The following is a 17226-nucleotide window of genomic DNA, read 5'->3' as shown; positions in this document are numbered from 1 at the left end:
GGTTTAAGAGACCCTGTTTCCAAATAAAAAATATAAAACAGGTCTGGGAGTGTAGCCCGGAGGTAGGAGGCCTCTGGGTTTCATCCCCGGTACCACCAAAAACAAAACAAAACAAAACAAAACAAACAAACAAAAAAAACCTGAGACAGGGTCTTGCTAAGTTGTTGCCGCTCTCTCTAAATTGCTGAGGCTGCCCTTGAATCTAGGATTCTCCCGTTTCAGCCGCCCAAGTACTGAGACTACAGGTCTGCGCCCCCACGCCCAGTGCTGAGAACTTTATTTTGGTGTCAGGGACTGAACATAGGGGCATTCTATTTCCGAGCGACACCCCCAGCCCTATTATTTTGTTAATTTTTATTTTGAAAACAGGGTCTCACTAAGTTAATGTCATTACTTGCTGAGGTTGTTGCTGAACCTGCAGTTCTCCTGTCCCAGCCTCCCAAGTACCGGAGTTACAGGTGTGCACCACCACCCCCGGCCCTTTTTGTTTATATTTTGAAACAAGGCCTTGCTAAGGGGCTGTAAGTCTAAGCTGCAGAGCCTGGCCTGGAACCTGCAAACTTCCAGTCTCGATCTCCTATGTGCTGGGATTAAAGGCGTGTGTGACCATGCCCGGCAGTGCAATGGGAACACAGGAGGGAGTTCTAGACAGTACCGGGAAAGCTGCGGAGAGGAGGCGGCGTTTGAAGCATCACCAGGAGTTCAACAGCAGCCGAGGTGACAGGAAAGAGAATAGGAGAGAAAGGAAGCCCAGCCAGGGGTGTCTGGGTAAAGCGGCCTGGTGTAAGGAGGGTGAGCAGGCTCAACAGGACGCGCGGGCTCCATCCTGCCAGCGGGCGTCAGGCATCACGCATTACCCCTGTGCCTCCTGCGCGGAGAAGCGCTGTACCTGAGCGTTGCCGTACTGCACGGCGGAGCAGTAGTTCTTGATGTCACTCCTGCAGGCTTCGTACAGGTCTGGCTCCAGGCGGATGTCCTCTGTCTGCACGAGAGGGACAGCATGGAGCCGTGAGCGTACTGAGGGCTGGGGATGCCAAATGTTCTACACAGCCACCTGCTGCTGGGTCTCGTCTAGTGACCAGCGTCTACAAGCAGCAGCAGTATGGCCAGACAGCACACACTTACTTCCAGTCCCACCACCAACCAGCTGTGTGGCCTTGAACCGTCTGTGAAATGAAATGCCGTGTCTACCCCGAAATGCTGTACAAGTCTATTAGGCAGGGCGCTAAGGCAGCTCCACTTAGGCTTATCCCTGAATCAGCGCCGCGCTCTGGCAGTCGCTGTAGGACAGCGGCGTCTGGTCTCCATTACTAGTTTCTGCTTAGATTAGAGGTGAATAGTGGGATTCACCACAACACAAGATGCACTAAAATCCCTTCAGCTACTTTACCAGGGCTTGGGCTTGATCCCAAAGTGAAGCGAGACATCTCCTCCTGCACAAGGCAGAGGACTCCCCCAGGTCCACTTCACCCCGAGGGTAGTGAACTCAGCTGCGCACGGCAGGCATCACGGGGGAGTACTGCTGGTCAGGGAGCGGGCACAGGTCCCGGGCTGACGTAATGAAGCCCAGGGGAAGGAGCTGTATTTCATGCTGGGGGTTCCTTTCCTTTTCCCCCTTTTCTTGCTAAGATATTGAATGTCTCATCTTTTAGACACTGAACAGCAAGAGTGCTGAAGTGCTTAATAACCTTTAAGAGGCCATGCCTCGGGATGCACGTAGCCCAAGGGGGAGCTAGACAGAAGCCTGTCTACATCATGGCAGTAAAATCACAATTGTGTGGCCGGGCGTGGTGGCACACGCTTGTAATCCCCGCGCTTGGGAGGCAGAGACAGGAGGATTGTGCAGGTTTGAAGCCAGGCGCGTGCGCTGGCTTAGGAGACCCTGTTTCCAAATAGAAAAATGTAAAAATAGGTCTGGGAGTGTAGCCCGGAGGTAGAAGGGCTTCCAGGAACCCCAGTACCAGCAAAAAAAAAAAAAAAAATCACAATTGTGTGAAGATGGAGACGCGTGCTTACTGACTGTAAGTGAATCACTTGAGAGACTGGAGTTAAGACAGTTCTCTAAGGGACAATGGAACAGGTAGTCCAGCTGTCCCAGGGAGACATGAGGGGAGCCAGCCTTAGGACGAAGCTGATGCTAGCGGTCAGCACACGACTCCAAGTCAGTCTCTCCCTCTCCTTGGTACTGGGGCTGGACCCAGAGGCGTTCCACTTCTAAGCCACACCCCTGGTCTGTTGCTATTTCTTTTTTTTTTTTTCCTTGTGGATCGAACCCAGAGAATTCTACTTCCAAGCTATACTCCCAGCACTATTTTTTATTCTTTATTTTGAAATAGGGCCTTGCTAAGTAGCTGAGGCTGGCCTTGAGCCTAAAATCCTCCTCTCTCAGCCTCCCAAGTACTGGGATTACAAGCATGCGCCACCACACCTGCTCTGTTCGTATTTCTTATTTGGAGACAGGGTCTTACCAGGTTGCTGAGAGCCTCCCTAAGTTGCAGAGCCTCCTGTCTAAGCCGCCCACATACTGGGATTACAAGTGTGTGTTACTACACCCAGCCCCAAGTCTCAACCTTCACAATGGCTAAAATCTTCCCCCGCGGCCTGGCCCCGCGCGCCTAGGCCCCGAGGCTTCAGGGAGGCACTAATTACCATCTCCAGCTCCTCCACGCGGAGCTGCTTGCGGCACTTCAGGGACACTCTGTGCTCCTTGGCTTCCTGCAGAGTGTCGTTGCGCACGGTGGTGCTCAGGCAGATCACCACGTCCACCCTGCCAAGGGAGGAGAGACGTGAGACTGGCTGGAGCTGCGCGAGGCAGAGGGCCCGAGAGTTGGGCCGGGCCCCGCCGCTCACCCAGAACCCGGCGTCTCTGTCCCGCTTCTGAATGTTTCTCCTATAAATCTGCTGTTCCTAGTGCTAAGAGCAGCAATCTGACTCTACAGCAGAGCTCCTCATTTTACTTAACAATGGCCCCAAAGCACAAGAGTGATGACACTCAATGTGGATATGCCAGAGCTTTGAAAGTGAGGTGCTTCCTTTAAATGATGAGCTGGAAGTTTTGGACTAAGGAAAAAACCACAGGCTGATACTGCTAAAATCCACTGTACTAGAAGATACGAGGAGACTGAGGGATCATACTCATATAAATTTTATTGTAATGTGTCTTAATTGTTTTATTTTATTTTACTTACTCTTTTTTTTGTGGTACTGGGGTTCCTGGAAGCCCGTCTATCTCCGGGCTACACTCCCAGACCTATTTTTACATTTTTTTTTTTTATTTGGAAACAGGGTCTCCTAAGCCAGCGCACGCGGCTGGCTTCGAACCTGCGCGATCCTCCTGTCTCTGCCTCCCAAGTGCGGGGATTACAAGCGTGCGCCACCACGCCTGGCATTTTACTTACTTTTTTTTTTTTCAGACCTGGGGATTGAACCCAGGGGCATTCTACCTCTGAAGTATGTCTCCAGCCCTATATTTATTTTATTTTTTATGGTACTGGGGATTGAACCCAAGGGCATTCTGCCTCTGAACTATGCCCCAGCCCTATATTTATTTTATTTTTTATAGTACTGGGGATTGAACCCAAGGGCATTCTGCCTCTGAACTATGCCCCAGCCCTATTTTATTTTTTATGGCACTGGGGACTGAACTCAAGGGCATTCTACCTCTGAGCTATGCCCCAGTACTATGTTATTTTGAAACAAGGTCTCGATAAATTGCTGAGGCTGGTCTTGAACCTGTGATCCTCTCTTGTCTTAGCCTCCCAAGTACTGGGATTACAAGCATATGCCACCATGCCCAGCTTATTTTATTTTATCTTGAAACAGTGTCTCTCCAAATTGCTAAGGGCTTAAGTTGCTAAGGCTATCTGAACCTGCAATCCTGTCTCAGCCTCCCAAGTACCGGGTTATAGGTATATGCCACCACACCCAGCTTTATTTTTGTTTTAAATTAGGGTCTTGCTAGGTTGCTGAGAATTTCACTATTTTGCTGAGGCTGGTCTCGAATCTGTGATCCTCCTGTCTAGTCTTCCAAGTGAAAGGACAACAGGTATATGCCACCACACCCAGCTTGTTTAAAACACTTTGAGTATCACTGTAATGTAGGAGTTCCTCGCACCAATGAAAGTATATTAAAAAATATTTTTTGTTTGTGGTACTGGGGATGGAACCCAGGGGCATTCTACCTCCAAGCTACACCTCTAGCCCTATCTTTTATTCTTTATTTTTAAACAGGGTCTCACTGAGTTGCAAAGAGCCTCACTAAGTAGTTGAGGCTGTCCTCAAACCATGATCCTCCTGTCTCAGCCTCCCAAGTACTGGAATTACAAGCAAGCACCACCACGCCAGGCTAAAATTACTATTTTTTTTGCCGGGCATGGTGGCGCACGCTTGTAATCCCTGTGCTTGGGAGGCTGAGACAGGAGGATCGCACAGGTTCGAAGCCAGCCTCAGCTACTTAGTGAGGCTCTCAGCAACTTAGTGAGACCCTGTCCCCCCCCCAAAAAAAAAAAAAAAGTCTGGGAGTATAGCCCGGAGGTAGAAAGCCTCTGGGTTCCTCCCCCAGTACCACCATAAAATTACTTTTTTTTTTTTTTTTTTTTGGTGGTACTGGGGATAGAACCTTTCTACCTCTGGCCTACATTCCCAGACCTATTTTTTTTTTAATATTTTATTTGGAAACAGGGTCTCTTAAGCCAGCAAAGGCTGGCTTCGGACCTGCGCGATCCTCCTGTCTATGCCTTCCAAGCATGGGGATTACAAGCATGCGCCACCACGCCCGGCTAAAATCACTATTTTTTTTTTTTTTAAAGAAACCATGGGCTGGGTATGGTGGCACACGAGACAGGAGGATGGCAGGTTCGTGGACAGCCTCAGCTATTTAGTGAGGACCTCTGCAATATGGTGCTACCCTGTTTCAAAACACAGAATAAAAAATAGGGCTGGAGGAATAGCTCGAAGATAGAATGTCCTTGGGTTCAATCCCCCATACTTAAAAAAAGGAAGGGAGAAAAAGAAAACACATAACATATATAACATATACAGGGTTTGGTACTATGGTGGTTTTAGGCATCTGCTGAGGGTCCTGGACCATACGCCCCACTCCTCCTAGGGGTAAGGGGGCCAGATGTCACAGCAACCAGGCAGCAACCCTGTGCTGGCAGCGTTCCTGACTGGAGGGGAGGCCAGACAGCGGACTTGTGTACAAGGACAGTTCAACACTTGTTTATAAACACATGTGACCACTGCGGAATGCTGCTCTTGACTCTGGGGCTGGCCTCTGACATTCCGTGGAACTCGTTTCCCAAAAGTACAGAAACCTGTACAAATGGAAACCTGGTTTGTACGAGGTCTATAGAAATGTGCCCTTTCATGGGGCAATATGGAAGGATTTGGAATCCTGTCAAAACTTATCAGTCTCCTCCTTAAGATCTAGTTCTGAAGTAAATCAAGATTCTTTTTCTTCTGGATACCAGACACAGTAAAAGCTGCAGCTACTTTCTGCGGAGGTGACAGAATGAGACAATGCTGGAAAAAGCTGGTTTCCTTCCCCATGTACACAGTCTAATCTGTTTCATCCGTTAGCCTGAACCTGGAAAATTAAGAATATTCCCGTAGCCCCTGGGCGCTCTACGAGGGAACTCCTGCCGCCAGGCGTGGCTCCGAGCGGCTGAAGATGACCCTTGCATACACTTCCTGGTCTGAAGGCGCTAGGGGAGAGGTGAGGCACCCCACCAGGAGCAGGGCCAGCTGACCGGCCTGACCACTCAGCAGCGAGGGACTCGGGGGAGCAGAAGGGATCAACGAAAAGGTACGCACTTCTTTTTTATATTGGGGCAAAGTTTCAACACGTCCTCCTTGCAGGCCATTTTGAACTTGTAAGAGAACCGAAAATCCTTCATCTGCACCTGAAAGATGAAGAGAAAGAAAATGAGAAGCTCCGTGGCGAGCTGCAGCCAGCAGTGGTGAGGCACGTGGTCGTCCAGGTGCCAGTACTGGGAAGAGGCATCAAAGCGTGTTAAGGTGCTGGTACTGGAACATTGCTTTGATAATTTCCAAGGTGTAAAATATAGTCAGAGCCTAGGTGCTGTGCAGGCGCTCAGGCAGGGAGGGGGCTGCAGCGGTTACAATGCAGAGTTCCTCTCTGTCTTTGCCCTTCATTCTAACCTACAGTAAAGGCTTTAGAGTCAACTGAAGCCATTAGCCCTATAATTACAATAGAGGCCGAGCGTGGTGATGCATGCTTGTAATCCCAACATTTGGGAGGCTGAGACTGGAGGATCGCGGTTCGCGGACAGCCTCAGCTACTTAGTGAGGCCCTCTGCAACTTAGTGAGACCCTGTCTCAAAGGATAAAAAATAGGGCAGGGGGTGTAGCTCGGAGATCATATGTCCCTGGCTTCCATCCCCAGACCTGGAAAAAAAAAAATTACAATAGAGGTAACCGGTGTCTCTGTTTACCTCCTCTCCTCTGGGATTCGGCCTGGGCATAGGAAAGGTAAACTTTGTGTGCGGCTTCAAAGCACCCTAGTTGATGAGCAACTAATACTGCGCAGTACAATAGAGCCGAGGGCCAGGTAGGTTCTTGACCCTTGCGCTTAGTACGTGCACTGTCCGGAGACAGAGAGGCACCACCTGGCTAAGGAATAAGTAACTAGCCCATTGCCCTGGTAACGCTGATGAGAAAGATGCCCATACAAAATCTGTTCAAAGGTTGGGGTCCCCAAAAGGGGCCGGAGTTCACTTTCGGGCTCCCCAGCATGCGGGCCAGCATGCTGCTTTTTCTTTCTCTATTTCTTACTGCTCTATTTCCTAATTTTGTAATAAAGATTTGTTAAAGCTGCACTGAGCTGCCCGTTAATTTTTCTATTCAACCAACCTTAGTTGAATAAGAAAAAGAACCCCACCATTTCAAACCGTAACGGTCTTCAGAAGCCTGTTCTCAGGCCCTGCATGCTGCCCCTGGGCTTCATGGTGCCTCCCTTGTACAGGCAGCGCCTCAGTGCCCGGCCAGGCACATGCCGCGCCCTCTGCAGAGACTGCTCTTCCAGACCTGTGCGCAGTCTGCTATGCATTTTCTCCAGGTTTCTATTTTAGTATCTCTCTCTCTCTCTCTACTAAAGGTTGAACCCAGAGGCATTCTACCTCCCAGCTACAGCCCAGCCCTACTTTATTATCTATCTATCTATCTATCTATCTATCTATCTATCTATCTATCTATCTATCATCTTTTTTGGTGGTACTGGGGTTCCTGGAAACCCTTCTACCTCTGGGCTACACTCCCAGACCTATTTTATACTTTTTTTATTTTTGGAAACAGGGTCCCTTAAGCCAGCAAGGCTGGCTTCAAACCTGCGCGATCCTCCTGTCTCAGCCTCCCAAGTACTGTGATTTCAGATGTATGTCACTGTGCCTGGCTTTCTAGTACCTCTTAAAACCCTCTCAGTTTTTCTTCTTTAAACCACCTGAGACGATAGTCTTTTTTTTTTCCCCCCCTTTGGTACTGGGGACTAAACTCAGGGGCATTCTACTAGCTCCAAGCTATACCCCCAGCTCTTTTTATATTCAATTTTATTAGGTATGTAAATACATATATATGTACATATGTATATATATATGTATTTATTTTGGTGGTACTGGGGATGGAACCTAGAGGCATTCTATCTCTAAGTTATTTTATTTTATTATAAATTTTATTCTTTTTTATTTTATTTTTTTTGGTGTGGTACTAGGGGTGGAACCCAGGGGCTTTTCTCTCTTCGGGCTATACTCCAGACCTATTTTACACTTTATTTGGAAACAGGGTCTCACTAAGTTGCTGAGAGCCTCACCAGTAGCTGAGGCTGGCTTTGAACCTGTGTGATCTTCCTGTCCTAGCCTCCCAAGTGCCGGGATTACAAGTGTGCACCACCACGCCCGGCTTCTTCTTTTTTATTTGGAAACAGGGTCTCATTAGGTTGCTGAGGGCCTCACCAAGTTGTTGAGGCTGGCTGTACACCTGTGATCCTCCTAAGTACTGGGACTACAGGGCTGCTTCCACACACTCGGTTATATATAGTCGTGTACACTGCCTTTTTGCCTTTCCCTTACTGGCATCCTGAGTCCACAGGAGAGGATGCTCGTTAACTGGTAGAATGTAGGCAGGTGGGCTGCATGCCCTGAAAGGAGGCCATTGACCTTGGCTCCCGATCTCATCCTCCTTGAAGAACACTTTCTTAGCTACATGTATACCTCAAAGACGATGGTCTGGCCTTTTTTATTCAAATGTTAGATCTGGGCTGTCTGACTTAAAAGGAAAACACGAGTATAGTCTAATGTACTGATGCATACCTGACCTGCTGCAGTGAATAATTACAAACAATAACAGATTCCAGTGACACTACTCCTGAAATAAGAGGATAAACGCCTCTGGTTGCGCTGGACGGGGCAGGAAATGCCTGCCTACCTGTCTCTCTGCCCTGGACCGAATGCTTGGTAGGGACAAGGACTATGGCTTATCAGTGCGTGTCGAGGAGCCTAAGAAAATGCCTGGGCATAGCAGAGAAAAACATACTTACTGAAAACAGTTAAATTCGGATATACTCTTGGAAAAAAAGACTTTTTAAAGGACAGCAGAGCTGCTCTGATGGTCCGAGAGAGGAAAGGATTCAGAAATCACCCAGGGGGCTAAGGAAAGGGACAGCCAGCGCCACTGACCAGCTGGAAGTGGGTGACCCCGATGGCGCACTTCTCGTTCATATCCTTCTGGTGTTTGTTCTGGATCAGACACTCCATCAGGTCCCCAGAGTCGATCTGGTTGTCTGCCACGTCCTGGGGAAGACAGTGCATGCTTACACTTCATTTGCAACAGATAATGAATAAAACTTGTAGCCCAGTCCAAGAAAAGTGCAGAGGCCTTATTCTAGAAGGCCTCACAACGATGCATCGTGAATTACTCCCACAAGCCTAGCCCATGCAAGCTGGTCTGCAGAAGGCAAGAATTCCACTGTCTCCACCTGGTGCAGCAGCTGACTTTGGGATGTCAATACCTAACAGTCTCCTGGATGCCGATCCTCTGTGGTGCTGGAGATGGAACCCAGGCTCATTCTACCTCCAAGCCACAGCCTCAGCTCTTTTTTTTTTTTTAAATTAGGAAATAGAGTCCCACTAAGTTGCAGAGAGCTTCACTAATTTACTGAGGCTGGCTTTGACCATGTGATCCTCCTGTTTCAGCCTCCAAGTACTGGAATTACAGGCGGGCACCACCATGTCTGACTATGGAAGTCAGATCCTAATGGCTCCTGGGTATGTTTCACTCCTACAACTTAGGTAGTTTAATAAGTGAGTAAGTAATAAAATAAGAATACTCATTCAACATTGCTGGAAGCAGAAGCCACTATTACTGGTAACTATCCCAGGAAGCAACTTGACTAGGGGCTGCCCTGTTGCATCTTATCAAGGGCATCTCAGCTTCCACAGCTACCCACACGCCTCGCCACCTACCAAGGCTAACGGGACAAGGTTTCTCAGGGTGATGGTCCCTCTCTTGGTATCCATGTTTCTAACCCTTTTTTGACAATATTGGAAAGTGAACCCAGGGGTGCGCTACCACTGGACTGTTTGCCTGCCTGCCTTCTTCATCTCTTTTTTTGTTTTCATTTTGAGACAGGGTCTCACTACCTTGAACTTGAGTTCCTCCTGCCTCAGCCTCCTAAGCGGCTGGGGTTACAGATGTGCGCCACCACGCCTGCATAATGTCCAACTCTCACCTGGCAAACCTGGCTGTCACTCAGGAGGAACAAATGCTGCAGACAGACACGAGTCCAACAAACACCCGTGGGGACCAGCGTTCCAAAGAATTTGCTTGTTTCTAACCCTGGTTCCTCTAGACGTCACTTACGTGGCAAAAGTTCTGAATAATGGGCTCGCAGGCTCTCATCAGCAAGGCTTCTATTTGAATGTCCTGTAGAAGATTAAACATATGAACTTTTTTTTTCTTTTGCGGGTCTGGGGATGGAACCCAGGGGCATTCGACATCCGAGCCACATCCCCTCCCCTATTTTTTATTCTTTATTTTGAAACAGGGTCTCACTGAGTTGCAGAGGGCCTCACTAAGTAGCTGAGGCTGACTGCGAACCATGATCCTCCGGTCTCAGCCTCCCCAATGCTGGGATGACAAGCATGCGCCACCACGCCTGGCTCACAGATTAATATTTTTTTGCTTCAGAAAGAGCCAGGCGTGGAAAAGGAGTAGCTTTCCTTCTGTATCAGAAGCACCGAAGGGAAACGGCCCAGTACACACATTCAGAAACGATTCTGGTATTTGCACGAGACAGCCCCAGGATACACAGAGCTGCTGCTCCTTATGCTCTAAGAGGCGAGCTGCCTAGAGCAGGTTCCCCCTGACCTGAACAAAGGAGGCGGCAGGATGAAGGTGGGATGATAAAAGACTCAGCAATGACACAAACATTGAAGCCTTTGGAGTTTGTCCAAAACACTCAGCAGTTTGAAATGAAAATAGGCACAACATCTGTCTTTTGTTTATAAGCTCATAAGCCAGCTCACTGCCTTTGCCCCATGACAGGCCACTGCTCTGGGAGCACCTGCTAAAGCCTTTCAGCAGAGCAACCCCAGGCAGCACCACCTCCCAAGGGAGCAAGCGCCACCCATGAAAAGGAGCGATCGCAGCGGGGTCCCAGCCCACTGGGACAGCGAGCACGGGGTGGGGGAACGCCACCCATGAAAAGGAGTGATCACAGGGGGGTCCCAGCCCACTGGGACAGCGAGCACGGGGTGAGGGAACGCCACCCACGAAAATGAGTGATTGCAGGGGGTTCCCAGCCCACTGGGACAGCGAGCACGGGGTGGGGGAGAGGGAACTCCACCCATGAAAAGGAGCGATCACAGGGGGGCCCCCAGCCCACTGGGACAGGGAACATGGGGGTGGGGGAGGTGGTGGTGGTGGTCAGGGACAGCAGGGTTTTGAGAACTGGAAGTAAAGAGGACTGGCTAACAAATGTAATTTTGTGCAATGCTAATGTTTGTTTGTTCGTTTATTTACGGTAATGGGGATGGAACCCAGGGGCATTCTCCCTCTGAGCAACATCTCCAGCTCTATTTTTTTATTCTTTATTTTTGAAACAGGGTCTTACTGAGTTGCGAAGGGCCTAAGTAGCTGAGGCTGACCACGAACCTCGATCCTGATCCTCCTGATCCTCGGGTCTCAGCCTCCTGTATGCTGGGATTACAATCTCATGTGCTACCATGCCTGGCTTGTAATGCTAATTCTGATAATCCAAATAGTACTAAAAAAGGCTTAATGACAGAAAGAATAGGAGTTCTCTGTTTCTCTAGTTCTTGCCTCCACAAGATAACTTTAACATTTTAGCTGCTTCCCCACCACAGTAATAATTTTTGTACTTCTGAATAATATGTTTATGCTTATCACATTTAAAAATATCATGTTTTTTTGTAATCCCTGCGCTAGGGAGGCTGAGACAGGAGGATCACATAGGTTCGAAGCCAGCCTCAGCTAGGCTCTCAGCAACTTAGACCCTGTTTCCAAATAAAAAATATAAAATAGGTCTGGGAGTATAGCCCAGGGGTAGAAAGCCTCTGAGTTCCACCCCCAGTACCACAAAAAAACAAAACAAAACAAAACAAAAAAAAAACATGTTTTTTTTTTGTGGCACTGGGAATGGAACCCAGTGGCATTCTATCTCTGAGCTCCACCCTCATTCCTTTTTTTTTTTTTATTATTTACTTATTTATTTTTTGCGGGTCTGGAGATGGAACCCTGGGGCATGTGACCTCCAAGCTAAACTCTCTGCCCTATTTTTTATTCTTTATTTTGAGACAGGGTCTCACTAAGTTGTGGAAGGCCTCACCAAGTAGCTGAGGCTGTCCAAGAACTGCGATCCTCTGGTCTCAGCCTCCTGAATGCTGGGATTACAAGCGTGCGTCACCACGCCCGGCTATTATTTGTTTTGAAACAGGGTCTCATTGAGTTGCAAATGGCCTCACTAAGTAGCTGAGGCTGTCCACAAACTGCAATCCTCCTGTCTCAGTCTCCCAAATGCTGGGATTACAAATGTGTGTCACCACGCCCAGCTTAAAATATAATGTTTTATATTTTACAAGGTTTCAGGATGCAACATGACTAAACATGTGGGCAAAGTGTTCCATGTGTAACTGGAAGTCGCAGGCTTTCATTTATTAAACACACAAACATTATCAAATGACCTATTAAAAGAGCTACTAAGGATTAGGGATGAGGCGTGCTTCGATTACTCTTGAATGTAAATTAGAGACTTGAGGTGCAACAGCTACCTTTCCTTAAGGAGAAATGTCTAGTTGCTGTCCTGTGAGGAAAACCAAGGGGCCAACTGTCTGGGAGTTTTTCTAGAGACACAGGAAAGGGTGGGCAAACCCATCGGTCTTTACTAAGCCGCTGGAGAGTCTGACTGGGTTTCTCTTGACTGACAGAGGGTCTGCTCTCTCGAGGGAGCAGCAACAGCAGAGCCAAGCAGAAAGGCCCGGCTCGGGGAGCCCGCCGCTTACCTCTGACTCCAACTCGGTGAGGTTGCCCACGATGTCTCTGCACTCCACGGCCAAGTCATCCAGATGGTCCTGGAGGCACTCGAGCTCCTGTGCAGAGAAATGCAAGCCCGGTGGCCATCAGCTTTGCATGTGAACAGCAGGCTGAGACATCAGCATCTGTGCTCTCGGCTCTTGTCCTTTTCTTCTTCAGCTTAAACACAAAAGCTTTACTGATTCCCCAGACTAAGTTGCTGAGAAAATAACCACTTGCTATGGCAAGCAGTTATCCTGAGAGGGGTGGTTAAGAGGGCCAAGGGGTCCAGCAGCCACACAAATTCCACAGAAGGCCAAACCTACAAGTCCAGAAAAAATGGATCTTCAGGTGTCCTTGAGGTTAAAACTCTCATCAGGCTTTGATTCTATTCCATCAATGTCCCGCCATTCCATTTTGAATCTACTTTTGATAATTTTTACCTTCCATTTAGAGTCTGTACTTGATACCACAAATTGGACAATAAATTCAAAGGGAAAGGCATTCAAAAGTCTCTTCATGGGGCAAAGGTGAAGACCCAGGGCTGGAACACAGTACACAGCTGACAGCTCCTGTGAGCCAGATCTGGGACCCTCACCCAGTGCACATCAAAAGGGTCTTCTGAACAAAATTCTGAAATGTAGACACTAGGGATTTTTTTTTTTTTTTTGGCGGTACTGGGGATGGAACACAGGGGCATTCTACCTTTGAGCTACACCCCCAGCCCTATTTTCAGTCTTTATTTTGAAACAAAGTCTCACTAAGTTGCAGGGGGCCTCACTAAGTAGCTGTGAACCTCGATCCTCCTGTCTCAGCCTCCTGAATGCTAGGATTACAAGTGTGCGCCACCACGCCCAGCGGGATGGGATATTTAAAACAATTTTGTCAGCCAGGCATGCTGGGAACATTCCCGTAATCCCAGTACCTTGGAGACTGAGACAGGAGGATCTCAAGTTCAAGGAGAACCTCAACAACTTACTGAGATGCTCAGCCACCTAGTGAGACCCTGTTAAAAAAGAAAAACAAAACGTAAAATAGGGCTGGGGATGTAGCTCAGAGGCAGGACGCCCCTGTGTTTAATTCCCAGCACCGCCAAGAAACAAAGCTATGTTGCCTGGGCTTTGGACACAGAGCTGGGGCTACCCTGCAGCCTTAGTCTACTCATGTTCCTTTTGGAGGTTGAGAGCAATACCAGCTGGCATTCCCAAGGAATACTGACAGTTGTTTCTCAGCAGAGTGGCTCAGTTAAAGGATCAGAGTTAACCTACTGACTATTGAGCAAGAATCTGTTTTAGAATTAGAATAGGAAGGGAGGAGGAGGATTAAAAGAATCACACAACAGCCAGAATGGTAGGGGTAGGAGAAAACTAAAGGAAAATGCACTGAATTGTTGGGAAGTAAAATAATAAATGGCTAAGAGAAAAATCTTATTCCTGGAATCCGTCCTCAGGTTTAGCTTTCTTGGTGATGAATTGCAGCTTTCTAATGGCTTATTTTACAGAGGGGTATGCAGGGAACTGCTTCCTGGAATTTCACATCAACACAGCCTTTGTTTCATTGGACAGAGACAGCAGAAAGCCAAATTATGTTTTTTATTTAAACAATAAACCCAATAGAATTGTAGCAGACTCGGACAGCAAACAGATGAAAATAGACCTAGTAGGTAGCTGAATTCCTTCGTTAAGATGTCCAACTCCTATATCTGTGACTCTTTACTTCCAGAAGGCTTGTGTGTGTTACTGGGGATGAACTCCAGGGTCCTTCTACCTCTGGGCTACACCCTCACATCTATTTTCTTTTTTCAGAAAGGAGTCTGGCTAAGTTGCTGAGGCTGACCATGAATCTGCGATCCTCATGTCTCAGGCTCCCAAGTCCTGGGATTATAAGCATGCGCCACCACACCTGGCTTCCAGAAGGGTTTTATAGTCATATATGTGAAGCCTGCACACCCAAGTATTCACTCCTTGTTCTAGTGTTAATGTGGCTTTAAACAAGTAGCTATTCCTTTCTCCTGATTATGGGGCAGGGGATGTGGATGTGTGTGTAGCTATTCTTCTCTGCTGATTGTGTGTGTGTGTGTGTGTGCGCGCGCGTTTTACTAGGAATGGAACCCAGGATCATTCTACCTATGAGCTACACCCCAGCCCAATTTTATCCTTTTTTATTCTGAAACAGGGTCTCACTAAGTTGCTGAGGCTGGCTGAGAACACAGGACCTTCCCGTCTCAGCCTCTAAAGACTGGAACTACAAGCACGTACCACCAATACCCAGCTGTACTGCCTTCTTCTTCTTCTTCTTCTTTTTTTTTTTTTTTTTGGTGGTACTGGGGATGGAACCCAGGGGCTTTCTACCCCCAGCCTACACTCCCAGACCTATTTTATATTTTATTTGGAAACAGGGTCTCACTAAGTTGCTCAGAGCCTCACTAAGTAGCTGAGGCTGGCTTCGAACCTGCAACCCTCCTGTATCAGCCTCCCAAGTGCAGGGATTACAAGTAACTGAGTTACTGAGGGGCTCACGAGGTTACAGAGGCCGGCTTGACAACTGTGATCTTCCTGTCTCAGCCTCCCAAGTACTGGGATTATAAACCAGCATGGGCCACCATGCCTGGCTTAGACTTGGGTTTACGTAAAGAAGTCGATACACTTCTCTGAGCCTCGACTTGGTCTGCTAGGTGGAAAACAGGTCATCCCATTTCCATGGAGCTTGTGGTATTGTTCCAGGACATGGACACTGCTCATGCATTGCAGTAATTACACACATGAATATATTTATATCTCTCTTATCTTAAAAGAACTCAGTGTGGCTTGTAAAAGTGAGGACAGAGTCAGTCACAGTGACACACACTTGTAATCCCAGCTGCTCGGGAGGTGAAGACAGAAAGATCCCAAGTTCAAGGCAATCCCAGGCAGCTCAGTGAGGTCCTTCTCAAAATAATAAATATAAAGGGCTGGGGGTGTAGCTCAGTGGTAGATGCCCCTGGTTTCAATCCCCAATGAGAACAGGAAAAATGAGGCAATGAAAAAAAAAAAAAAAGAGTAAGAAAAAAGAAACAAAATATGTTAAAGATAGTAGGAGGAGCTGGGCGTAGTAAACCACGGCTGCAATCCCAGTACCTGGGAGGCTGAGACGGGAAGACTGCAGGTTTGAGGACAGCCTCAGCAAGTAGTGAGATCCTGTTTCAAAATAAAAAATTAAATAGGGTTGAGGTTTGGCTTGGAGGTAAAATGCCCCTGCATCCAATCTCTAGGGACCACCACCAAAAAAAAAAGTCTGCTGGAGCCAGTAGTAGGCAAACCTAGTAAAAATGCCTATCACAAATTATTTTTTTTTGGTACTTTTTTTTTTGGTAGCAGGCACTTCACAGCACTGAGCTAGATGTCGCCCTCTCCCAGCCCTCTCTCTCTCTCTCTCTCTCTTTTTTTTTTTTTTTTGAGCTAGGATCTTGCTAAGTTTTTCAGGCTAGCCTTCAACTGGCAATCCTCCTGTTTCAGACTCCCAAATACTAGGGTTACAGGTGCGCCACACCGTGCCTGGCTATAAGATCTTATGTACTTGTTAGAGGGAGTCTGAAAGTGGCAACATAAAGAGGGAAAACAACCAATTACAAAATGTAGTGACCATAAGATAAAAATAAAGTAGCTGCTTAAGAAAAATACCTTTAATGTTACTATTATAAGGCAAGCAGGAAACCCTGTCACCCACCTGCCCGGTCTCGGTTTTCTCACTACACCATTTCCCCAGGTCGATCAGGCACTTGTCCTGGAGGGCAGGGTCCAGCTTAACGTCCATGGCGCGCTGGTGCAGGATCCTCTGGACTTCAGCTCTGCACTCCCGCGAGAGCTGCGTAAGGAAGAGTGAGTGAGTGGATGTGGAGGGTCAGAGCATGCACGAGGATGCTAGAGCCTGCCTGCTGCCCGGGAGCTCGCAGGTGCCCGTGTTCACCTCCCAAACCGCACGCCTCGATCATTTACAAGAAGTAAATGTTTTAGGAGGCTTCTAAGAGAACCTTATCTCTAGAGCAAAACTATACAGTGTGTGTGTGTGTGTGTGTGTGTGTGTGTGTGGTTTTTTTTTTTTTTTTTTTTTTTGAGGCACTGGGGATCAAACCCAGGGGCATTCTGCCTTCGAGATATCAAGAGGCTGGCCATGAACCTGTGATCCTCCTGTCTCAGCCTCCCAAGTATTGGGATTATCATGACGCCTGGCTAGTAGTTTAATATAAAACAATGACCTCCTTTTCTGGGAGTATCCTGGTACAAGTGAACTGGATTGATTCAGATTAGGTTAGTTTCTGTTAAGCAAAACTAATGTGCCACTTTAGGCAGAGCACAGAATGCCAGAAACAATTTCAGGCAAAACCTCCAGTAGGTTGGGAGAGCTGAGCTCATGCTGACTAGTCAGAGTGCGCAGCAGCCACAGGAGCGGCCGGTCAGGTTGGGACCAGGCTCTTCCAGGTGACTGTGATGGGCGGAGGGCGAAGCAGCCTGGCACTGGCGCGGAGGGCAGCCGAGAGCCGTCACTGAGGGCTGCAGGCTCTTTTTCCTAAAGAGCCAGTGGCCTGGGCGGGGCTCCTCAGTGGGCTGGGGCTTCCTCGGGGACAAAGCTGGTGGCTGTACAACGCTGTGAATATACCAAATGCCATCCCCTTTTCTCTTTGAAATGGTTAATTTTAACTTATAT

At 48.0% G+C, this 17226-nt stretch overlaps 1 protein-coding gene across 3 annotated transcripts in view; it reads right to left on the bottom strand.

Moving 5' to 3' along the window:
- GLG1 (golgi glycoprotein 1) overlaps nucleotides 1-17226 on the bottom strand; it is a gene marked incomplete at both ends in the record, with an annotated part of 128414 nt that overhangs the window by 14506 nt on the left and 96682 nt on the right. For all 3 annotated transcript variants that reach the window (XM_080703377.1, XM_080703378.1, XM_080703379.1), the window contains 7 exons: nucleotides 890-982; nucleotides 2650-2767; nucleotides 5815-5903; nucleotides 8691-8804; nucleotides 9874-9936; nucleotides 12534-12620; nucleotides 16249-16386. In XM_080703377.1, the coding sequence (XP_080559503.1) occupies nucleotides 890-982; nucleotides 2650-2767; nucleotides 5815-5903; nucleotides 8691-8804; nucleotides 9874-9936; nucleotides 12534-12620; nucleotides 16249-16386 (702 nt within the window). The remainder of the gene's footprint in view (nucleotides 1-889; nucleotides 983-2649; nucleotides 2768-5814; nucleotides 5904-8690; nucleotides 8805-9873; nucleotides 9937-12533; nucleotides 12621-16248; nucleotides 16387-17226) is intronic.

Source organism: Muscardinus avellanarius (genome assembly GCF_963383645.1).
Source record: "Muscardinus avellanarius genome assembly, chromosome: 10".
NCBI lineage: Eukaryota > Metazoa > Chordata > Mammalia > Rodentia > Gliridae > Muscardinus > Muscardinus avellanarius.
Note: the sequence above shows the minus strand (reverse complement) of the source record. Positions and strands in the feature narration are given on the sequence as shown.